The sequence below is a fragment of the Microtus oregoni genome, unplaced genomic scaffold (genome assembly GCF_018167655.1).
Source record: "Microtus oregoni isolate MIOR12 unplaced genomic scaffold, Mior012 000033F_ref0000390, whole genome shotgun sequence".
Classification (NCBI taxonomy): domain Eukaryota; kingdom Metazoa; phylum Chordata; class Mammalia; order Rodentia; family Cricetidae; genus Microtus; species Microtus oregoni.
The window spans coordinates 4,418,788-4,444,658 of record NW_024543092.1 but is presented as its reverse complement, the minus strand read 5'-3'; the positions used below and the strand labels follow the sequence as shown (position 1 = coordinate 4,444,658).

At 40.5% G+C, this 25,871-nt stretch overlaps 1 protein-coding gene across 3 annotated transcripts in view; it reads right to left on the bottom strand.

Annotated features, from left to right (window-relative positions):
• Window positions 1-25,871, bottom strand: part of Utrn (utrophin) — a 519,634-nt gene that overhangs the window by 280,472 nt on the left and 213,291 nt on the right. For all 3 annotated transcript variants that reach the window (XM_041680416.1, XM_041680414.1, XM_041680415.1), the window contains exons 40-46: window positions 19,609-19,800; window positions 18,452-18,624; window positions 15,180-15,330; window positions 13,849-14,024; window positions 10,422-10,557; window positions 8,492-8,641; window positions 4,565-4,640 (exon numbers count right to left, since the gene is read on the bottom strand). In XM_041680416.1, the coding sequence (XP_041536350.1) occupies window positions 4,565-4,640; window positions 8,492-8,641; window positions 10,422-10,557; window positions 13,849-14,024; window positions 15,180-15,330; window positions 18,452-18,624; window positions 19,609-19,800 (1,054 nt within the window). The remainder of the gene's footprint in view (window positions 1-4,564; window positions 4,641-8,491; window positions 8,642-10,421; window positions 10,558-13,848; window positions 14,025-15,179; window positions 15,331-18,451; window positions 18,625-19,608; window positions 19,801-25,871) is intronic.

Here is a 25,871-nt window from a genome sequence, read left to right as displayed (position 1 = left end):
CCAGGCCGTCAATCATGCACATATGAGCAATACTAACCCAAAACCAAACCAGCAAATAAACACACAAAGCATGACAAAATTAGAAGCATGATTTCATTGGGTCAAGAGATCTTACTCAATTATAAAGCCAATTTATTCTTGATCTTTTTCATTTATGTTATTTATCACATGTGCATATTTCGTTCTCTCTCTCTCTCTCTCTCTCTCTCTCTCTCTCTCTCTCTAGCTCTAGCTAGCATGGAATTCATTATGTAGACCAGGTTGGCCTCAAACTCGGAGATCCACCTTACTCTGCCTTCTGGAATTAAAGGCCTGCAAGTACCACACCTGGGCTGCATTATCTCATTCTTAACAAACCATTACATGAATACCTATATGAGAATCCATGCACGTGTTCACTGACTTTTCAACATGCTTCCATTCAGCTGAATCTGTAGACATCTCCTGGAATCTGTACTTTAACAAAGGGCCTAAAAGAAAAGTCGTTTTGTGTATAGTGTTTCCACATTGTCATCCTCTAACTTAGCAGAGATTTCCCAAAGTAGAATTACTGGATCAGACAACATTTCATCTCCTGGCCAAACAGAATTTACATAGCCAGCAACTGGCTGAATACCCTACATCTGCATCAACAGGGCTCCATCTTGGTGCACTCAAATGCACACCTGCATCCATTATTTTAATTAGTAATAAAGGTATTTTTATGCTTCTGAACCAAATGTAGTATACTAAGTAACTGTAGGCTTGTTTGTTTTTAAATCTGTCTCCTTATCCGTTCCGATGAAAAAATAAGCACTTGTCTCCGCATGAAAACAATGCAATTGCCTGGCTTTTGGTTAGTTTGATTTTATTTCCGAGGTCTGTATGTCCTCTCTCCTGCCCCTCCTCCCTAACTCCTGCTTTGTAAGCACTTAAATCTTAGCCATCATATGAAAACAAGGTCATGGTGGGGAGGGCAATCCTCTTAAGACTTTTTTATTTTTATTTACTATTGTTGTCTGTGTGTGCGGAGGTGCCAGGGTGGCTTCTAGGCTCTCACATTTCATAGGAAGCACTGTTACCTGCAGCATGATCTTACACAGCCTCCCAAAAGTCAAGTATGAACTGCTTGTCTCCTCCAAAGATTTGATAAATGACTCTTACTCTTTGTTTTAGGATTTTTGTTTTTTGTTTATGTGTATGAATGTTTTGACATGTGTATATATGTTTTACCTGGATACATGTCTATGCATCATGTGTGTGCCTGATGTGCACAGAAGCTAGAAGAGACCGTCAGACACCCAACGAACTGGGTCACTGACAGTTGTGAGCTGCCATGAAGGTGGTGGGAATTGAACCCAGATCCTCTGGAAAAACAGTCAGTGTTCTTAACCACTAAGCCATCTCTCCAATCGCTTGCTTTTGTTTCTTAATGAAGAGAAGTTAACAGTTACATTGCTCTAGTGTCAATATGAGATGTAGTTAAAATAATACCTACATCTACCCTGAACCTACTTCAAATTCAGTACAATTCTAATAAAACCCTAACTGGTACGTACGCAGCTTGGCAAAATCATAGATGCAAATGTCTAGTTGTGCCATAAGAAAGATACACACACACACACACACACACACACACACACACACTAAGTCTTAAGAGAAATGTTTGTGCAAGGAAATATGATCTGCCAGCGATTTAGTTGTACTTTTGACCAATGGTAACCACCTCCCTATATAATAAACTCAAAAATTCAATGAATGAACAGGATTAAAGAGTCACAGGGCACACAGGACAAAGAGACCTGACCTTGGAAGTGACAACATTCCAGAAGGGTGCTGAAGACTTTATTGTTCATCAAACGGTGCAACCTGATAGCTAGCATGGGGAAAGGATGAGACAGAATTTAACTTCATGTGCATAAAGGGAAATCAGTTGCACTGAAATCAAGGAATTAAGATGCAAAAGAATATATTTGATTCTGGCACATGCGTGAGCGCGCACACACACACATACAAAAGACAGGGAAAGCTACTAAAAGTATTAATATACTATTAAAGATCTAAAATTCTGAGACAAGCACTACAAAGAGGTATTTTAAAAATCTCTGGGAACCGGAGAGATGGTTCAGTGGTTAAGAGCATTGATTGCTCTTCCAGAGAACCCAGGTCCAATTCCCAGCACCCACAAGGCAGTTCACAACTGTCTGTAACTCCAGTTCCAGGAGATCTGGCATCCTTACACAGACATACATGCAGAAAAAAACACCAATGCACATAAAATTTAAATTTAAGTTTAAAAAAAAAATCTCTCAAAGACCAAGAGAGAAGGCATTTGCTATGCACACAAAATTAATTAGTAAACAAAACTTTTTCACACTTTGAAGTCCTGGACAAGGCAGCAGATAACCCACTACAGAGTAACAAGAAAAGCAGTTCAACATGAAAACTGAGAAAGTACAAATTAAACCAAAATACTTTGCAGGCGCAGACCAACAAAGTAGGCAGGTCACAGGCTAGAAATGGACAGTTGAAAAGATCTGGCCTTTTTATGCCTTTTACAAGATATCTGACTGCTGGTAATACCACCATCACCAAAACCACCACTACCACCACCACTGCCGCCACACTCATTTGCTTTAATTGCTCTGCCAGGCACACAATGGCGCATCGCCGTGGTTAGGGTTTACATCATCACTACAGACCAAACCCAGAAACATAAATGAGAACCTAGCTGTCATCTGCAGAACCAGATGCTTAGGAGATTATAAAAGGTGAGCAATGTCGATTTCTTAATTTTCATCTTACTTCCAAACATAATTGATGTTGATATTTTAAAACTATGTTTTGTTGAAGCATAACAGATTTATTATTGCTATTTTTAAGCATATTGATAACCAACAATTTTGAAATTTCTTATCCTAAATAAAAGAAACCTAATGTCATTCCATTTACATGAGATATTCAAGGTGGACCAATCCATGGAAATGGCATGCACACTGATGGATACCAGAGGCTGAGAGTTGATGGGAAGGGGTTGAGAAGCTGCTCAGGGGCCAAGAACTCTAACTTCAGAATAAAGAAAATATTTTGGAGCTGCATAGAGGAGGAGCTTGCACAACACTGTCAATGAACTGGAAGTTCTTGAATTATTTTTTTAAAAACAGTTCATTTTACTTGTAGTATGATTTTAGAAAAAAAAAAAACAGCCACTAAGCTAAAACATTGAGTAGGGGCTGGAGAGATGGATCAGCAGTTAAGAGCACATATTGCTCTTGCAGAAGAGCCAAGCTCAGTTTCAGCATCTACCAGGGAAAATTCACAATGGCCAGTAGTTCCAGCTCCAGAGAATCCTGCCCCTGCTGGCCTCTTCAGGCACCTTTACCCACACACACATAACACAGAAACACACACAGACACATCATTTGAAAGCTATAGAATTTTTCAAAAGCAAAAAGTATTGTGTAGAAGGAAAGTCACATTGAGATTGGCTTCAGATCACATATCTGTTCCGAGGATGACTGTCCTAAGGAAAACAAGCCTGCTGTAAAGAGGTTTTACTGCCGGTCTTTTATACAGCTAAGCATATATACAGCTTCCTTGCTCGTCTGTCATAATGATGCTTTTTTAAAAAGATAAAAGCTTTACAGCTGCATACCGTGCAGCAAATTTTTTCTTTGTGTTCCTGGAATTAAAGCTACATATTTTTTTTTGAATCAGCAAAATGTCAGTTCAAGGGATTTAGATATGAATCAAGAAAATCAATTGGGCCACGGGGATTTCTAATGCAAGGTGCCGGGGACAGTCAGCAATACAGAATCCACCCTGAGTCGTACACAAGTCTCGACATCAGGGAGTACATATGTTTTGGATTCTCAGAAGACAAAAGAAAAAAGGAGAAAGAGGAGGTGGAAGAGGAAGAGATGGAAAGTTGACCACAGGTAGGAGGCAGCAGGTGGGCCATGGAGTTGGTGGGAGAGCGGGGGAGAGATGTGTGAAGCAAGGAACAAAGGTAAGAAAATCTCCGGGAGCAACTGGCAAAGAGAACTGGGTGGCCAGGGTTAATCACATCTGAAATCTGTCCTGAGACTCACAGACGGCAAGGAGAGCAAGACGGTTCGAAGAGTCTACAAGGCAGCAGAGACAGTGGCTACATGATCTACTTGGGACAGAGATAGAAGGAAAGAAGCAGAAATTATGAGAAAACACACAATGTTCTCCATATCTAAGGGAATAATGTTTGCTAGTGCATGATTTCCTGGGAGTTGGAGCTTTCAAAAGCCCACCCCATGATGACCCCATGATCAGGGACAAGTTATATCTGATGACTGCTGCAACTCTCCATTAAATTAACTTATTATTTTCCACCTAGCCTCTCTCTTTCATTGAGCTGGACGCATGACCATCCTGGTATTTCTTGTTTCAGGGAATGAAAAATCTCTTCAACACTGAGCATCAAAACAGTATGAATTCAGGATTATGAACAGCAATTGCATAACTTCCCCCCCCCAGCATTATTCTAACAGTAATCTCATCCTGTAAATCCATGCTGATAAAAATAATCCCTAAAGAATAAATGATATCTTACCAGTAATCTTTGTCTGTGAGGCAGAGCAGGGATCGTGGGTGCGTGTCTTCAGTATGCTAGGCACTTCTCTGCATATCTGTAGCATCAAGTCAAGCACAGAGAAAAAATAAAGATGATTGTATGTTCGAAAGACAGCAACTCTTCTAAATGATAGCTCAGTCAGCTTACTTTTGGCTAACATTTAAGCTTGCATCTCCACCTTCATTGTACACTGTAATCTTTTTGGAGCCCTTACCTTCCCGGACTTTAAGTTCAAGAATGCCAACCAATGCTCAACTGTGACCCATTCGCACCACTGAAGCTGTCTACTTGCAACCAAATTCCTGTGAACATCTGTGATGTAGGATGCCCCTCTGTACGCTGGGAATACTTTTTATTACCATTGATTAATAAAGAAGCCATTTTGATTTATCACAGGGTAGCATATACCTAGGGTGGGGAATTCAAACAGAGAGACAGGGAGAAAAAAGGCAGGGTCCAAGAGACATCAGAGAAGCAAGATGTGAGGTAACAACATGACCACCATTGTGGCAATACCTAGATTAATAGAAATGGGCTAATTTAAGAGGTAAAAGCTAGTTAGTAATAAGACTGGGCCATTGGCCAAACAGTTTGGAATTAATATGAAGCCGCGGAGTGGTTATTCGGGAGCTGGCAGATGGGAGAATAAGCTCTAGCTACACATCTATAAGTCTGACTTTCTCCCTATGTCTCTAACTTTCCTTCATAGATTCAGTTTTCTGTTCACCCATCAAATGACATCTCACTCTTCATTTCCTACAGAATTTTCAGAGGCTAAGGACCCTTCCCCCAATAATATATCATTCCATTCAGTTCTCTGTCAAGTAAATGAGCAAACACATCCAATTCTCAGTTCATAGTCTCTATCTTGCCTGAAATGGCCTTCGTAAGCAGTTCTCGAAACCCTTCCTGATCTTTCTGTATCAATTCTTAGGATGGCTCCATCCTTCCCTGCAGGATAGCTAGGGAATCTTTCAAAAACAACAATAGATGTCCCTTTCCCTCAAAGTGGAGAATTCTCAAGACAGAGCTCAAATTCCATTGAGTACCAGACATGGTCAATGTACAGGATCTGGTATCTAGAGTTATCACTCAGGTGTCTACTGTCTATCCTTCGAGGACACATATGCACTTCATAGTGCTTATTCTAGATCCTCCCACTTTCTTTGTTTCCCCCCCTACAAAGTCCATTCCTTCACCCCTCACCTGAGCAGTGCTTACTTATCTTTTATAAGTTAGCCTAGAGAAGATCTGATCTCCACACAAGCCTTCCTTGGCTACCCTGAAGTGTGCTAAGTATCCTTATAAATTTCTAGCTTCAAAGCTTTTATTTTTGGTTTCTTTGTCTTATCCATGACAAACCCACTAGGTGATAAGCAATATCATTTTTCCTATGTTCCTCATTCTTAAAATGGCTCCTTACATGAACTAGGGATGTAGCAAAGACCCACTAGGTATATAACAGAATCAAATAAATGAAATATTTCAGAATAGGGGTTCCTAACATGTTTTAGATTCCCCACACAGTAAGCATTGCTTTGTCTTGCATGCCATAATTCTACAAAGTGGGCAATATTAAAATCTATATTAATTCAATTCCTGCAGTAATGGAAGCTTCAGTGTTGTCTAGCACTGTGTTCTCAAACTGACTGCCATATCCTTTTCTCTCCAATACCAACCAACATACTCTGCATTCAATAAAAATGAATGCCCTGGTTGAATACATACAGATGGATTCAGCAAGTGACACAGGAGCCAATCTGTCTGGCGATGAGGGCAAGAAAGAGAGCATCTGATAAAGTCAGAGGTAACAGCAAGGCAGCCTATGAGTAGCCTTATAAATCACAGTAAGACATCAGCTTTACTCCCAGGAAGACGGAAAATCGTTAGCGGACATCATTCTGGGGAGTTACTGGGTCGGTCTCACATATCTTAACAAAGCTTGGGCTACTTTGCTGAAATGATGCTGAGGAAGGGTAGCAGAAAAGACCCGGAGGAGAGCTTTTCCAGAGATGATGATTGCTTAGGACAAGTCAGTATCAATACAAAAAAAAAAAAATGCTATTTTTTTCCCAATATAAGGAAAGCTGAAACAATTGTGCAGAGACATTCATGGCCAATCAACATCTAGAGATCAAAATTTTCTCCTCATTGACCTTATCACATGTAGCCATCTACCTATTCTTCAAACCATCCATCCATCCATCCATTAAGTACATGGAAGAAGCAGATGACAGTGGCTTCAGAGAGAGAGAGAGAGCAAGAAAGGAAAGAGTTGTCTCTTTACTGAGTTTACTGAGATAAAATTGACATATATAATTTATGTGCTGTAATAATGACTCAGCATTTCTGATTTCAGCAAAAATTATGACATATCATTAACTGAGGGATGAGTTATGTCCTAAGGTCCATGAGTAAAGTAGAAACCAGGAGTTCAATTTAAGTTTTGCAACACCTATTAGATAACCCAAGCAGAGACATAGAACAGGCCACTGAACATACAAGTGTAGAGTACACAGAAAGGTCCAGGCCAGAGATGCAGATAACAAAGGGACCTCCTGGGCAATAACTCCTAATCACAGAGACTGGGCCTATAAGATAGATAGATAGATAGATAGATAGATAGATAGATAGATAGATAGAGATAGATTATTAGATATAGGATAATTCTACTTCCTTCTCCTAGTTCCTCCTCTTCTTTCTTCTGATTCTCTTCTTTTTGAGATAGGATCTTACTATGCAACCAAGGCTGGCTTTGACTATACCCTTTTCTTGCCTTAGCCACCCAAATGTCAGAACTAAAGATGTAGGCCAACACATTTGCCATGACTTCCAGTTTGATAGGATTGAAAAGAGAGTAAAGCTACTGAGAGCCAAGGGCAGGATGCATCCACTCAATGGCTCACATAGGCCACATTCATGAACACAGTGGGTACCTAGTCAAAATAAAAAGAACCCTAGGATTTCATCATTTCCACTGCAAAACAAAGTAATCACAAAAGGTAACAGCTCCCATTTGAGTGTAATTTTTGTCAGATGTCACTAAATTCCAATAGGTCCTAATAATAAATACATAGTGAAGGAATAAAATCACCAAAAATAAACAGACGTGGGAAAGTCATGTTCGACATCAAGAAGCTATTTTTGGGTCTTTGTTTTCAGAGTGCAATTACTGGCATTTTATTGCCAAGTTCCAAAAGACATTCATAACTTGATGTGCTACATAATATACAGATCCCCTAGGATATTATTGTACACAAAGAATCCAGTGTACAATATAAAGCATTCTTTAAGAATACATGTGATGATGAGTGCAGAAATATGGAATTATATAAAGAGCTGAATAAACCCAAGGATACGGGGCCTGTATCTGCATACTGAGAGCAGCAGCAAGAGAATGATTTTTTACTCATAAAACCAATAAATATGGGCCAGCAGGACGGCTCAGCTGGGAAAGGTGCTTGCCACCAAGGCTGACAACCTGAGTTTAACAACTTGAGTTTGATCCCTGGAACCTACAGTGGGAGAGAAGAATTGACTTCCAAAAGTTGTCCCCTCAACTTTTACTGATATTGATTTTATTGAATATTGGGTAGCCGGGTGGTGGTGGAACACACCTTTAATCCCAGCACTTAGGTGTGGCAGAGGCAGGCAGATCTCTTTGAGTCTGAGGCCAGCCTGGTCTACAGGAGCTAGCTCTAAGGCTCTAACGCTACAAAGAAACCCTGTCTCAAAAAACCATAAAAAAAGTTATTCCCATTCTCATTCCTTCTCTCTCTCTCTCTCCCTCCCTCACTCTGATTCATGCACACACACACAGACACACAGACACACACACACACACAAGCAAGCATCATTCTAAAGTCAATAGACACGAGGAATGTTACAGAATTCCCACTTGCACACCTTGTTCCACGTCATGTTCACGTTCCTCAAACCTTCTGAAAGCTCGTCTCTTTCGCGCAAACTCAGATTTTTATCTGAGAGCACTTCCAGTTCTGCTCTGTTCAGCCATTTGAGGTTTTCAGCTTGAACGTCCATCTCTTGGGCCAAGTCCTGAAAGCATCGTCAGAAGACAGCAGGTTAGAAGGTCCTAAGGGAAGGTTACAGAAGTATACTAAGAACGTTCTTGGGAAACTATTCCTATAAATTTCGGGTTCAGGATTCTTCTATCGAAAGCAAGCTTGCTGAAAGTGTTAACACACTCTCACCACCAGGACACAAACAGAGAATCATGCCGGTTCGTGTATATGTGTGTACAAACACATGCTTTTATTATTATTTCTAATTAGATGTATTGCTGGAAGGCAGGTATGAACATGAAATGCAGAGACTAAAAGAAGGCATCAGATTCCTTGAAGCTAACGCTACAGGCAATTGCAAGCAACCTGCCTGACTTGGGTGCTGGGAATCGAACTCAGGTCCTCTGCAAGAGCAGTTAGTGCTCTGACTTGCTGGGCCATCCCTCCAGGCCCATCACATGCCTTCTTGTTTTCATTCATTTGCTGTCCATGCTCACCAGAATAATAATATATTACATTGTTAAGGTTCATTTCCGATCGCCACCTTTCCATCTTCATGTTGTTCTATCCTTTGTAAATCTTTCAAATATTTTACAAACAGGACATTTAAAGAAAATTATTGACTCTCTAGGTAAAGTAGAAATATTGGGTATTCTCATACATCGAGGGAAAAAATTAATAAACGTTTGCCCCATATTTCCCATCATTTCTAACTTTCTTTTGCAACTTGGACCATACTTCTCTATGAGCCAAACTTCGCAAAATAGGTAAATACCTTTTAAATATAGATTTATATGCGTGTGTATATATTTTCTCATTCAAACACGATCTTTTGATGTTGATATTTTAAGTGTGTCTGTGTGCGCATGCGCACCTGCACACGCGAGTATGTTAGTATTAAGTGTATTCGTGTGCTCAGGCATGCGTGCATATGCAGACATGTGGAGGCCAGAGGGTGAGTTTTGCAAGTCAGTTCTCTTCTCCCACCTTACTTAAGTGGGGTTTCTCTTGTACTGAGTCCTCCAGGCTAGCTGGCCCTTATGCTTCTGGATAATTCTCTTGTCTCTACCTAGCATCTGGCTGTAGGAATGCCATACTACAGAGGCAGACTATCACATCCAGATTTATTACAAGGGTAAAGTATTGAATGAAGTCATCAGACTACCGAGGTGAATGTCTTATCTGATGAATCATCTTGCCGGTTCCATGATTTCCTCCGGAACATAGATTCTGCTCACTGTTCTACTGTTAACGTCTCGATTCTGCACACAAACTACAAATGTTTGTGGACATGAGTATGCACAGAGTTGGTATTGTGATATCTATCTATCGTCACATATTTTTATACAGTGTGTGTGCATGCATGTGCACATGTGCAGGTGTGCAACTGCTACAAATTTCCATTGCCTACGAAAACAAAAAAGATCTGATTGCTGGGTGATTCCACTAAGCCTGCTTCAAGTTGGGATGAGTTAATTGCACAACACAGAATTTTCCTGTAAAAGTCACTGTGATAAATAGCAAGTAGCAATTTCCTTCTAAACCTAAAAGTTAAAAACTATACTTTGTAGCTGTATTGTATTCTAAGTTACTAACTCTTTGAACCTAATAGTAAGGCCATGGTGATTTGTCTTCTGCTTGATCTCTGCATGAACAAAATGATGGCTGCTTGTTTAAAAAAAAAAAAAATCTTTCACCACACTTTCCATAAAGGACAAAGCTTCATTTCCCTTTCCGCTTCAGCCACAACTATCGTATTCCTAAGGGGAAAAAAGCATCAGAAGCCTCTGGAAATCCAGATACACGCTCCTTACTGTTAGTCCCTGTGGATTCTCCTCTGGGTCCATGGAGAAGCTCTTCTGCACAGAGTTCTCCACCCTTGTCAGCCAGCAGAGAAGCTCATCCAGCCTTCTCCTGTATCCAGCCACTTGCTTACTTTCTCCTTTTAGCCTACGAGAAAACGGCATGGAAAATGCTGACAGAAATCACTAAGCAGAACAGTATGCATTTGTTTTGGAAATCCAGACCCCATAAAACAAACAGAAAAAGTAATTACATTAAATGTTTTAAATTAATATTAATTGCCATGTATACCGACTACCATACTAAAGACTATATATAAGACTAAAGCATCTTTTTTCCTTAATTAAATTCAGACACACTGGAAAAAGAAAATCTTATCTTGTCATCTGAAAATATTAAATGGCAAGCTAATAAGAAATTTTTTAAGCCAGCTATTACTGTATAATAAAGTATTACTTAAGGAAAAATGAAAATGTCCCTGTATAAAATAATAAGGAAAACTTCATAATTTTCTCTGAGTTCTCCATGGAGACAGAAAAACATCCTTTTATATTTTATTCGCCGACGGCAGCAAGTATTACTCCGTTCCACACATATGACAGCAAAAATATGAATGAGGAAAAGAACTGAGCATTGAAATCTTCTACAAGTGTAAGACAAATACACATATATATGCTTGGTGGGTTCACTAATAGAAATAGAAACTATGCGTTATGAAAAGGAGATCAAGGGAAAATACAGCCCGAGTCTTAAAGGGTGCCAGGGAAGCAGTGAGCGGAATAGGGAAGCAGAACTCTGACTTCCTAATTAGTTCTTTTCAATGGTGTAAGAATAACATCCAGGAACACCAGCCATCTGTCAGAAGACGCAAGGACGATCAGAACCCATGTGACAAATAAGACTGTCGATATAAAAAAAGAAAAGAGTTTGAAGGCTGTTAGGAGCTTAGTGGCGTCATTATTTTTAAAGCTACTACAGTCAGACGCTGATTCAAAACTGCATGCAGCACCTTAACAAATGACAAATTCCTAGCGGGAATTCATGTCTATGCTACCTTTTGTATTTTTAACCATAAAAACCATAAAATAATAATAGAGTAGATATAACAGAATTTTAGTTAATAAGTATCTAACAGTCATATTGGAAAAGTATAATATTTAGTACTATTGAAATACTTTTAAAACAATAAAAATTCCTTAAAAATTAACTTAGTTTTAAAAAGGAGGAATACAGCTTCAAAAAAATTGAAGAACTTAATGATGATGGTTGAAGTTATAATAAAATGAGTTTTAAACTATTTCATCTAACAACTTTGGAGATACATAAAATACTTCATCCCAGAAATATTAAAAATTAAATTTCCAGCGTTTCCATGAATTAGTTGAAATTAGTTAATTGAAAACATGACTATTTTCATGTTTTCAAACTAGAAGTATAAAAGAAACTAATATTGTCAAGCAATTTCAATAAGACGACAGATTTGAGTCACCTAACACTTTCATCTGAAAAATAGCTAAATAGAATGTACCCTTTATTGTCCCCATGGATAGAAACACATTATAAATTCCTGGACAAACACTGGACAGGAATTGATTAGGAATAGCTCCATAAACTGTAAAACTGTGTGACTATTGACCTGCAGGCACTCAATACAAAGCCAAACTGATCAGTGTGGTCATGCTCAATGACAGTGACCTCTTAGAGTTCCAAGGTGGCCACAAAACAAATAGATTACAGCAGTGAAGTTTACCATGAATTCATGAAAACAAATACTGCTTTAGTGAAAATATCAGAAGCTAAGAAAGGGATGTATTGTTTATTGCACTTCCAAAAACTAAGTAAAATTATGTGTCAAAGTTATCTTGTTACTTTGGGGAGGAATGACTACCAGACACCACAGATAGCCATCTGAAAATCATGGGGGAATTTCTGCGGCTGCTGTTCCTATCCCAGCAGTGGCAGGAATGAGCAGAGCACCTAAGTTCAGAAGCGTTTCCTCTTCCTCTGCACATCTCTCCCGTGCCATGGCTGTGGTACTCACACCTCCCATGTCTCCTGGTTAGCACAGTGTAGCTCTGATATCCCCCAATGGCCCGTAAGGCTATCGGGCAATGATGGAAATTTAACAAAACCTGGTGAGCTGGTAGGAAGTCTTCAGTTCATGAAGCTTGTGACCTTGAAGGAGAATCTGTCTTAGGAGCCTCATTTTCTTTACACCTCTTCTGTTTCCTGGCTATGAAGCAGTCATCTGCTCTAGTGGGCACCCTTGCCATGATGTCTCACCATGAGGCCAAAGCAATTGGGCTAAACACTCACAGACTGACACCTGCAAAACTGTGACCGCCAATCAAGCCTCTCTCCTCAGAAGATGACTCATCTCAGTAAAGCTCTACTGCAGCAGAAGGCTGACTACCACAAAGGCTCACCCTAGAAAGAATTTATGGGAAACTGTTACAAATGCCTCGAAATTCAGCGTCAGCATCCCTCTTCATCAATGCCAAATTCCACAGCCCATCGCTCCTGTCTCTGTGGCAGCAGCTTCATGTAGATGTTGGCTTTAATCACACTGTCTTTCCCCTTTAAACTTGATCTTCTCAGTCTGAGTTCTTTGTGATACTTACATCCCCATTGCTAAACATACAGCTCAGAGAACGTTGATGAAATTGATTAAATTAATTGACCATTAGCAATAAATATACAGAAAGAACACACCAAGAGAATGAGTTCAAGAGAAACTATTCTAAGAAATGGATATTTTAAGTGTTCACCATGAAAATTTAAGACAAATATTTTTCAAATACTGTCTCATTGAGTCCTCGTAAAACTGCCTGACGTCATAGCTCTCCTTTGTAGAGGGGAGACAGTGATTGGAAGTGCTGTGGTGGCCGGCACGGCACACGTAACTCTAAGGGTGCATGCAATAGTGATATAATCCAACTGTGAAGCCAACAGCTCTCTTACTGGACTTAAGGCCCGCTCAGCAAAATGGTACTGGAAACCTGGCCAACTACCAAAAGCTGGTGAGTTATGGACCTGGACATTAACTTACAGTTGTCACTTAGCTAAGCCAGCATCATTCAGTATTTATACTTACTCCCCTAGGTAAGTGTAATTCTCATCCCTCATCAAAGAAACCTCTTTGCAACAGAAAGTGAGCATTCCAACATGTCACATGGGTACCAGAGATCTGAACTAGGCTCCATGCTTGCATGGCCAGCATTTTATTGACTGAGCCATCACCCCAGTCCCAAAGAAAGTTTTATACATATGGCATCTGAACAGAAGAATGAGCTTTTCTAGACAACCTAAAAACAACCACAAAGAACACGGACAGCAGAAGTTTAAATGTCACCAGTACTTATATCATGGTATTATATTAGATAGCATGTATATGAAAATTTCCCCCCTCTCCTCAACTGCTCAGAACTGAATTATCACCTGAGCTGCCGATCCTTCACCTCAGCTACAAGGCTGCTCCAGCGCTGGTTCAAAACCGCCAGTTTATCCTTTAGGAAACTTGCATCTGAGGGGCGGAGTCTGTGCACAATGGCCTCCCCAGTTTGGTTTACAGCCACCACGTTGGGCTGGTGGCTGCTGATGCCCTCTTCCAGTTCCTATGACAGATTACACACCATCAATTTCCTCCACTTAATCAAATTTTCCAGATACCTTACATGCACCCCATAGTGCGGCATCAATTTAAGAGCTTCAGAAACAAATCCCTGGGAGGGTTATTTATGTTTGTGACAATGCGATTTCAAACAAGTTAATTACATTTCCAGGGACACGTGGAAGTGAAAGCAATCTGAAAATTGAAACTATCTTTATGAATGTCATCAGGCAAAATATACTGACACAGGACACCTTAATAACAAGAAAGAAATATCATCTGTTTACGTCCAAACAGGAGCCATCAATCACATTTGATTTAAGTGAACTGCCTATCATGTTACACATAAGTCTGTAAAAGAACCTTGTAACACACATACATGCACTCACACGCATGTGCACATGCATGCACTTACACATACATGTGCACAGATACATGTGCACAGATACAACTTTATGTGCAGCCATCTAGAAACAATCCTCAATGTGCATTTTATTGAGATGTTAGATGTTGCCTCAGGCTGCAAAAGCTTTAAAGACACAGATTAAAAGACTACTTTAAAGTCAAGTCTAAATACTTATCTGTCACCCCAATTTTCAAGAAAAATGCATACCCGGTTGACAAGCAGGGGTGAGAGGCACTGCTTGGACTCCCCATGAACTGTTCACAGAAGATACATTTTGAAAATGTTGTGAAGCAAGAAACATCTTTGGCAATGGAAGACTGAACGGGTGCTTGTTCCATTACTCTCTTTAGTGACCTAGTGTCGGGAGAGCTGACTTTGATGCTGTGCTATCTATTCACAAGGCTGAGTCCCCAAGAGGCTTGCCCTGTCCATCGAGGATGGTGTACTTTCATAAACAATTATCAATGACATGTATGAACACAAATGGGATGCCTATGTGTTTAAGGGCAGAAAGCCCAGGTGAGTATGCATCGAGCTTTCTAAATTGTATGGTGGTCAAAGCTCTTGGAATTTCAAAACTGGAAACTAGGAGTAGAACCAAAAACTGACAGTGATTAAAAACTACAGTGATGTATGCACATGTGGAAAAAAAACAATAGATTGGTTTCCAACTTCTGTAACATATCTTAGCAACCACATGGAAACAAGCATCCAACCTTCCCATACATCCCTCCTGACACAGGAAGCACTCACGAGCTGGTGTGTCCTGGCTTTCTCCAGGTCCAGGCTACCATCTGGAGCACAGGTATCTACCAGGAGGTCTTCAGCTTCAGATATCCACTGTGTGAGGTCCTCCAGGTCATGGTGGAACTGCCTCCATTCCTCCACAGTCCTGGCTAAAGAACTGGGGCACAAGAAACAGAATCAGAGGAGCTACCCAGCTTTGCAGAACTACCTGGAAACAGGTTTTCTTTAATAATCATAACAATAATCAATAATAATAATACCAGTCAATACCATCTCATTTAAAGTTTAAATTGAGTAAAATCACAGCTTCTGGTTCTACAAAACATTTCAAGGTAGGTTGCATTTACTAATTACCTTTTGAGCCTCATGCCAAATGCAAAACAGTGTGCAAACTCCATTGCCATTTCTCTGCCTCCTCTCTGCACACTATCTCTGCTTTTTAAAAAGATTTTTGCCTTCTCTGACTTACAAAGCCACTTTTGATTAATTGTAGGCATTTTAATCTACCCAAATTTGTACCCTTACCATTTAAGTAGCATGAAACATAAAAACATTACTAATTATTCTATCCTCCTAAAAAGTATGTGGTTTTACTACTGATTGAAGGCTTCATTTAAAGTTAGAACAAACCCAAATGAAAGAATAATTATTCCAGAACATTTAAGAGAAATTTTACTAAGTTAGATGAAGATATTTACAATTTAAAAATGAAAATATGGTATTTAACTAAAATTGATGGCATAATAAAGCATAAGAAGCAGAACTAAATTGATATAAAATAACATAATTATAATTTATGACATTATTACCAACAAACAATAAGTGCAATAAAAAGTTCTTAGGGAAAAATTGGTCATTTGTTTAAGAAAAATGAGCCAATACAGAGCCAGTCAGTGCTTAATATAGTCAAAAAGTTGTCCAAGGACGTTGGGTAGTGGTGGTGTACACCTTTAATTTCAGCACTTGGGAGGCAGAGGCAGGTGGAGCTCTGCAAATTCAAGGCTAGTCTTGTCTACAGAACGAGCTCCAGGGCAGGGAAGCCTTGTCTCAAAACACAAAACACACGCACACAGCGAGAGAGTGAGAGAGAGCGAGAGAGAGCGAGAGAGAGAGAGAGAGAGAGAGAGAGAGTTGTCCAAGGATCATTTGAAAAGTAGAGGTGTATGGACAGTACTCAGGATACTAAAGTTGGGGAATACAGCTACTGAGCTGGACCGTAACACATAATACATTCCAAAATCTAATTCTGATGGCTCATTAAATGGAAATTTCAAACCAAGCAACTAAGATTGTTTTCAAAACACATAAGATTGCTTACCCACTTACGAAAAATGTAAGGAAAGGATACATTTTTTAAAAGGTTAATTTTATGCAATCACAAAAGAAAAAACTATCAGATATAATTTTACAAAACTAAACTTGTTGTATGTCAAAAGGCACACTGGAGTTTAAGTGGCATATAAAAGACTGCAAGTAGTCCCAAAACAAACAAAAAACATACATAATATCTTTAAGGAAGCACAACATTCTGAAACAATAAGTAGCAATCCCTTGGATTAAAAGATGAGCCACGCTGCTTGTACAGAATCTTCAAATCTCACTAACAACGAAGAGAAAATAAGACAGCAATGCTACCCATCACTGTAATGCTGGTGAAATAGTCTTGTCAAAGTTAGCCAGAGTTCTAAAGGAAGGGCATGTTCATAAATACGACCAGCAGGACACAGTAGCCAACTTCATGTCATAATACAGAAAGAGATTCAACATCTTTTCATTTTTTAACTGTCTTTATCTAGTAACTAATGTGGTATGTCCTTCTGTATATGTGTTGCTTTTATTGGTTAACAAATAAAGCTGTTTTAGCCAATGGCTTAGCCAAGTAAAGCCAGGTGGGAAATCTGAATAGAGATGCAGAGACAGAGTAGGCAGAGTCAAGTAGATGCCAGTCAGCCTCCAAGGAAGAATACATGTACAAAATGAGGTAATGCCATGACCACATGGCAATACATAGACTAATAGAAATGGCTTAATTTAAGATGTAAGAGCTATCTAGAAATATACCTGAGCCATTGGCCAAACAGTCTTGTAATTAATACAGTTTCTATGTGACTAAATGGGTCCAGGCAGCAGGAGAGCAAAAGTGCAGTCTCCCTTTACAAAGAACCAAGTGTTATGATTTAAATGTGAAATGTGGCCCATAGGCCCATGTGCTTGAATACATGATCACTGGCTGGTGGTACAGTTTGGGATGTGTAGAACTGTAAGAAAACAGAGCCTCACAGAGGAAGTGCATACCTCTTAGGAGGCTTGGAGGTTTTATTCTACCCCACTTCCTCTTCTCTCTTCACTTCCTGATTGCTGATGTAATGTGACTCCTCCTGCAGCCACGACTAGTCTATCATGCAAACTGAATCCCCTGAATCCATAAGCCAGAACAACCTTCCTTCTCTAAGTTGCTTTGATTAGGTATTTGTATCAGCAATGAGCAAAGTAACTACTATTCCAGGTCTAACAAAAAATACGTATAAGGATGAACATGAGGATGCTCCCTAACTATACGAAGAGGCCGTTTTTAAAATCTACATAGCAACAAAGCTGAGTTCTATTCTTCAATGATTGAACAGCCACATGAATTGTAGAGCTAAAAATATTCTGACAATATGATCCCTTGTTTTTGCATCTGAATATTTCCAGTGGATTACTCTGTGATAACCTCCCTGTTGCACAGTGCTTTTCATCGGGCTATCTCACACTAATCCAAAAAGAAATCTTGCCCATTTCTCTTTTGCCCTATTCACAGGCCCCTGTGCAATGGCTACTAAGAGAAAAGCTCCAAAACATTCTATTAGGCAGAAGACTTTAAGGAGCAAAAAAAGAAAGAAAGAAAACTTGGTGTGATATATGGATTCCAATTATCTGAAGCTGGTGAATATGGATTCCAATTATCTGAAGCTGCCTCTGCTCCTCATTGACGTTAATCGTGGCATCCAGGAGAAAGGAACATTAATAAAATCTCTTTTAATTAAAGAGAGAGACTTTCCTTATGCTAAAACTAAAGGTACTCTCCCATACTATCAAGATATTATGTTCTAAATGGTTGTGGCCTGTGGACACATTTCTCTTTAAGGATGGAGCTCATCTCTATTTATAAAGCAGGTCATATTAGAAAAGATGTAGAAAGTGGTTTCCATGATCCTGACGTACACACACATGGATACTTTCAGTGACCCAGGAACTGGCCCTCACATTACGTAAACATCCATTTGACTCACACCTACCCTTTCTGATCGCTGTACATTCTATTCACTCTGTCCCATTTCGCATTCAGCTGACTGAGCATGTCCCTGATCTGAATGGCTTCAGGACCAGACGCTTCGAGGATGACATCCGGCTGCTTCTCGTGAACAACTGCAATCTGCTCTCCAAGTTTGTCCAGCTGATCTTTGATATCCTGCAAACATTTCATCATATAAAAACAGAAATCAGTAAAGTAACAAAAAAAAAAACCAGAATCACAGATAAAGGTTTGCACATAAAGTATTCATTTAAGATAATAGTGAGGCTAATTACTGTTGCATGTGCAAACTGAGGAATTTTCTATGTAAAAATCTATATTAGCCCAAATGTGAGGAATACCATCACACTGGTGGATGGGGAAGCACCCTCCCTGACATTCTAACTGGCTTGTGGACAGGATGTAGGAAAGGCTTTAAGAACATTCGATGAAAGTAAGGAAAGGCTTAAATCTGGAATTAGAGTTTTAAATGCCTAATCACAGTAGCTTAAATGAGAAAATGAGTTATCAAATCCATCACATATGCCAGTTCCTTCAGATATTTTATTATGATTTTATACAGAAGTGCAATCAACTATATGGAAAAGAAACTTTCAAAGGACTGAAAACTTGAGCTCGCAATCAATAACGCAATTCCACACCCGGGCAACTAGCCAATCTTAAATCAATATGGATGACCTGACATCATTTGACACAAGTGACAATCAAGTTTCTATCTGATTAAAATAAGGTCTCTGTTGTTGCAAATAACTGTGCGTACAGAAAAATCCAAGCACACATTTTTTTTAATTGAAAAAAATTGTTATATCCTTCCAGTGAACACAGTAAAGCTTCACTATTTACACATAGTATCACTGACTTGGAACAATCAAGGATTTTGATCATTTTAAGTAAGTACAATAGCATCTGAGCATGGCAGTTCGTGCCTGGAATCCCAGCTCCCAACAGGCAAAGGGAGAAGGGTGTGAACATCAAATCAGCCTGGGCTATCCAAGGAGGCCCTGCCTTTAATAAACCAAAAGGGGAGGGAAAGGGGGAAAAAGGGGAGGGAAGAAGGGGAGGGAGGACCAAAGGACGGAGGGAATCCTTACATTGTATTTATTAACCATGGCTACTATCTTTCAGCACTTAGATTTTTACCTTCAGAGAGTCTTCTTGGAAAGAGAGGTCTTCGCATACAGTGGTGTTCAGCTCAGGAATATTGAGCGATAATTCAATGTCATCCATAGTGAGTAAAATTTTATTAATTTCAACTAGATAATCCGCAGGGAGGGCCGATGACACAATTTCAGAAGAAAGTGGAATCGTTTTCCTCTGCTGGATAGAGATTGTCTGTTAAAAAAAAAAATCAAAGAAATAATGCAGGCATCTTAAAACCTCCCCAGAAAAGTAACAGCAAACTAAGGAGAAAAAAATTACAGGACTGTTTATGGAAGCATTCTAGAAATCCAACCAAAGTTTCAAGAACCGTAGATAAGATAATGTGATCAAAACACATTGTATACATGCATAAAAATATAGCAAAACCACTATCATATAAAATTAATAAATGCTAATGGAAACAATAGCATCAAATGTATTTTTTTCTATTTTAACCGTTGCTGCTATAGAAGCTCAACAAACTCTATTTCCCCTTCCATCTGCAGTTTGTTGCCATACCCCATAGATAAACTAACGTCTTTATCTATGACCCCTGGCATCTACGTGGTTTCTCTAACAAGCAGGAAGCACAACTGCTTCTCTGAGCTGTGAGGAAAACACAAATAAGTTGTCCATTGTCAACTACAGGAAATAAACCATCTTAAGATCGTTTTTTACATCACCCTTCCACAATATCACAATTAGATTAAATACTTTGTAGGCCACACTGTTCAAAACTGAAGCTAAACATGTTTTCCAAGCATACTCAACGGCCACAGTGGCGCACACCTATCATCTTCCTCCGTGTGGTGCTGAGATAGGAGGAGCTTTTGGTTCAAAGCCAGTGAGGACAGCATACATGAGACCGGGTTTCAGTGATTGATGAATTAATTAATTAACCAACACAAGAAATGCCATGGGGGTTCTGAATTAAATGATATCAATGTAACTTTGAAACAGCAATACTGGGCACAGACACCTGACGTAGTAGACTAATGTACCCTAAAGTGCTGGCCTCAGGCCTCCTTTGCCGTACTGTAGAAATCCTGCATCCTCCACTCAGAATAAAGTGCTGTCTACAGTGGGCTGCTTGCTCCTCTTTACTCCTTGATAGCTATAGTTTAACAAATAAATCTCCTACTTCTTTTTTTCTTTCTTTTGCTTTCTTGAAACAGGGTTTCTCTGTGTAGCCCTTGCTGTCCTGGAATTCACTCTGTGGACCAGGCTGGCCTCAAACTCAGATCTGATATACAACTCTCAAATGGCCAGTGTAGCTACTGATGAATTCAGATGTCTTCCCTGACATATTGTTTTTCTTTGGACATAGGGTCTCAGGTACACCATGCTAGTCTTCATTCCCTATACAGCCAAAGATAACCTTGACTCTAACCCTCCTGCCTCTAAGTGCTAATACCATCAACATCACACCCACTCACTGTACGTGGTACTGAGGGTGGAACTTGGACCTTCATTCACACAGGCAACACTCCCCCAACTGAGGCACATGCCCAGCTCAAAGCTTTCACAGCTATGCTTTATTTGTAGACTAGAGCATTCTTCTGTAAATTTAAGGACAATAGTGACAAAGACAAACACATGCTTTTTCATTGAAGGATTATAATTATTTTCAAGATCTCTAAAAGAAGTTAAAACTCCAGGCTGCACATCACAGCAGCATTAAAGATCCGAGGGCCCTGCCTTCTAGGAACCAATCAGTCTCTGTTCTCATCATTCCTACAGAGGCCGGTTTGATTGAGCAAGCTTACGGGTTTCCTGACTCTATCAACAGAACTACATTTGTCAATAATGATTGTTTTATTCTCATAATTTTACTATCTTCTAAATAAAAAGATGCTAAATATCTTATCAATGCTAAATATACAAATGCAAATTTTTAAATTTCATTTAAAAGAGCCCATCCTGGCAGGGAGGAGGTCACAAAATTAGGTTCACGTATCCCTTTCCTCACCTTTAAGGATAAAAAAGCAATCCAATGAATGCATTTGCACACTGAGAACTTACAGCCATCCTTCTGCTGCAGCTTTCTGGCCATTAACAAGATCTGCTTCTCAGAGACCAGCAGCAGCTGATACTCCACAAGTCCTTCAATTGGGGTGGAGAGTGTTTCTCTCTGCGGGACTTTTCCCCCATTTCACGTCACTGGATATTACCACTAGAAACTGCTGAAGCACCTCTGTACCTCCCTAACAAATGGCAAGACCAGGAATCATGGTCTGCTTCCTGGGTCACATGACAGGCTATTATTCTGCAAGGCCACAGTGACCTGAGACTTCACAGTAAACAGGGCAGATCAATAACAGCATTCTAAAGATCCAGATTAAACCAAACAAGCAAAAAGAATACGCATTCATCAAGACACTCTCATCTACTGCCCTGCTTAGAGGTTTCCTGTCCCTCTCTACTTTTTGTAGTAGCTCAGCAGTTCAAAATGTGTTTTCTACTCCCCAAATAAACTTTTCTCCCAGTGTGATAAATCAAAATGCAAATGCCCTATGTGAGAGAGAGAGAGAGAGAGAGAGAGAGAGAGAGAGAGAGAGAGATCCTGAAAAGACATGGGGAGGAACACAAAGGTGGGGAGGATTAGGTGCAGGGAGGACTCAGTGGGAGTTTGAATTTGAATCTTTTCACAACCTGTGCTTGTAACCCTGGGCTGGGGATAGGAGACTGGAGGATGCTGGGAGCTCACTGGGCAGCCAGCCTGCCAGTGAAACCCTGAGCTTCAGATTCAGTGAGGCTCTGTCTCAAAAACTAAGGGAACAATATAGGAAAATATCTACTGCCCTCCTCAGGCATTTGTGTGATTCTGCCTCTGCCTCTGCCTCTGCCTCTCTGCCTCTCTGCCTCTCTGCCTCTCTGCCTCTCTGCCTCTCTGCCTCTCTGCCTCTCTGCCTCTCTGCCTCAGCGCCTCTGCCTCTGCCTCTGCGCCTCTGCCTCTGCCTCTGCCTCTGCCTCTGTCCCAGCCCCTGCCTCTGCCCCCGCCCCCGCCCCCGCCCCTGCCTCTGCCTCTGCCCCTGCCTCTGCCTCTGCCCCCGCCCCCGCCTCTGCATCTGCCCCCGCCCCCGCCCCCGCCCCCGCCTCCGCCCCCGCCCCCGCCCCCGCCCCCTCCTCTGCACGCACACTCCCATGCATACACCACACATCACAGCCATACAGAGGCTGCTGGGGCACAGAAACAAAAAGACAATACGGCACAGGCAGCAGAGTTCTGAAATGAGATGACGTTCCATGGGGTGGCTCACATCCCATAATATAGCCCACACAGATAAGGGAGGAACTGAATATTTTATAATATCCTCTACTTTGTTGTTATTGACCCAATAAGGCAGAAAAAAGCTGAAATGGAACAGAGCTACTATTCATCAACTCTCTTAAAGAAAAAGACCTTTTAGAAGGCAAAACAAGTTTTAAAAAAATCTCAAAAACTACAGCCATTATGTAGCTATTCATGTGTTAAAATAACTAAAAGACAAAACCCCACAATATAATACAATTGAATTATAATGAAGGATATCTGTATTTTATAAAGCATTCATATATTTCCTATTGTTATACAGTTCAATTTTTATTGTCTGTGTGTGTGTGTGCCACTGGGCGCACAAATGTCATGAACAGGTGTGGGCGTCAAAGTACAACTTTCAGCATCAGCTCTTTCATTCCACCATGGCTTCAGGAATTGCCTTCATGTTGACAGGACTGCACAGGCAGCATCTGTAACAACTGAATCATCTCACCGACCCTATCCATAGCATCTTTTTATGTATGTGTCCGTGTTTGGTGTGTGTGTGTGTGTGTGTGTGTGTGTGTGTGCGTACACATATGCATGCATACGAGCAGAGGGCCAAGGCTGTGATCACAGTCTTCCTCTGTCACTGTAGACCTTATTCACTGAGGCAGAGCATCTCAGTTGAACCCGGCACTGACTGACATGAATAGTTTAGCTACCTGGCTTGCTCTGACGACCGCTTGTCCCGCCCTCCTATGTGCCAGAATTACAGGTGTGCTGACAAATTCGCCCAGCCTACATGTGAGCACAAAGCATCCACACACAGGTCCACAGACCTATACCCCAAGCATGTCACCTACTGAGTCATCTACCCAACATCAAGAATTCATACTGATGTCACAATAGCAATATCCTGGTTCACAAATGGGAAAAGGCCAGTTAGCAGAGCACCTAAGAAAGTTGGTTCTGGAGCTGGTGAGATGGCTCAGCGGTTAAGAGCATTGCCTGCTCTTCCAAAGGTCCTGAATTCAATTCCCAGCAACCACATGGTGGCTCACAACCATCTGTAATGAGGTCTGGTGCCCTCTTCTGGCCTTCAGGCATATATGCAGAAAGAATATTGTATACATAAAAATAAATACATATTTTTTTAAAAAAAGAAAGTAGGTTCTGTGCCTGTGGTTGCTAACTCGGAGTGAATGTTAGAGTTCACTACAGCACAGCACCCCAAATATAATGAAAACTGGTGCCCAACCACAGAGGAAGGGGTAAAGAAAATGGACACTGGAATTTTTTCAACCATAAAGTTAAAAGTTCTATGGTCATCAGAAAAAAAATGTAACTTAAGAGTTTTAAGCAAATGAAGCCAGTGTCAGAAAGACAAATACTATATGTTTTCTCTACCGGATGGTTCCTCGACATTATAAAAGTATGAAAAATCACATTGGCATCTATGACAGGAAAATAGAAGTGAAACTTCTGGGGGAACAATGGGGAATGATGGGAGTGAGAAGGGGGGAGACGGGGAGGGCAGAGACTATGGGAGAGATAGCTTCAGCATACCATGTACACTTGCGTGGCTTTAGCATTATTGTTTTTAACTTTATTTCTTAAATGTGCCACTCCTAGATCTAACCTTGAAAGATTCTGACTTAACTACCCTTAGGCAAGGGTGTGGCTACTACTGTTGCTGTTTTGTTGCTGTTGTTGTTGTTGTGCATTTGTTTACGTTTTCCAAATAATCTCAATAGCCACATTTAAAAACACCATAAGGAGATGGCTCAGTGGGTAAGGGCACATGCCACTAAATCTGGTGACCTGATTTTGATGCTCTCGATCTACGGGATGACAGGACAAACCCAGAACCTTGTCCTCTGACCTCTGCACATGTCATCACTTTTCTCTTACCTTATAACAAGCAACTGGGAAATACTTGGTTCTAAATTCAACTTGAAATATACATACATATATATATATATATATATATATATATATATATATATATATGTTGTGTTATTCCACCCAGCAGGGTTTGTGTGTTTGTTTTAATGCATGGATATGTATGCGCATGCATGTGCTCCTAGATGTGCAGGTACACCTGTATACCTAAGCATGTACATGCACGCGTGTGTGGCTGTGCATGTGCGTAAGGCAGAGGCAACCTCAGGTGCCATTCTTAGGAACATCACCCACCTGCTGACACGGTCTTTCACTGGTCCTACGCATGGCCTAGAGCTCACCTGTTCGGCTAGACTGTCTGGCTAACAAACCCTGAGATCCTCCCGTCTGCCACTCCAGCACTGGAAATGAATGCTGTGCCACCACGCTCAGCATTTTCACGTGGTTCTGGGCACTGAAGTTCTCATGCTGTGAGGCACACATTTTCCAGGCAATTGTCCCCAGCCTGAAGCCTAGTGGCTGTGATTCCTGCTTTATGTGGCAAGACAAAAAAGAAAGTAACTGAGAACGGTACTGAAGACTCCTCCTTCTGGACAGACGAGATGGTTTGCAACCCCTTGCAACTGAACTGACTAAGAAAGAAAGGCCAGAGGTGGACATGGATGGCCACTTCATTTTGGTCATACAACAAGGGCCATGCAGACAGAGACAACCAATGGTCAGTCAGCAAGCCAAAGCACAGGAATCCACTCTGATACCAAGGAGATCAAACAAAATTGATTCCAGACAGAACAGAGGCCTGAAGAACAACATCAGTTAAAACACCACTAGGGAGGAAATCACTTAAGACAGTGAGCGGCGAACCCTATTCCAGACAATAAGGCATACTACACCAGATACACATCTTTAAAAGCTTAAAATATTGATAGCATGATCAGTACTCCAAAAAGAAAAAAAGAAATAAAATAGGAAGTCACTTCTTGGAGGACGGAGACCTTCCAGGTTTCACGCATGACCACAAGTCCAAAAGAGATGATTGCAAATAAGGCTTTACATGTCTACGTCTTTGAGTAGTGCCCTACCTGAAAATAGCAGCATATCTAGTAAAACACATTAGAAA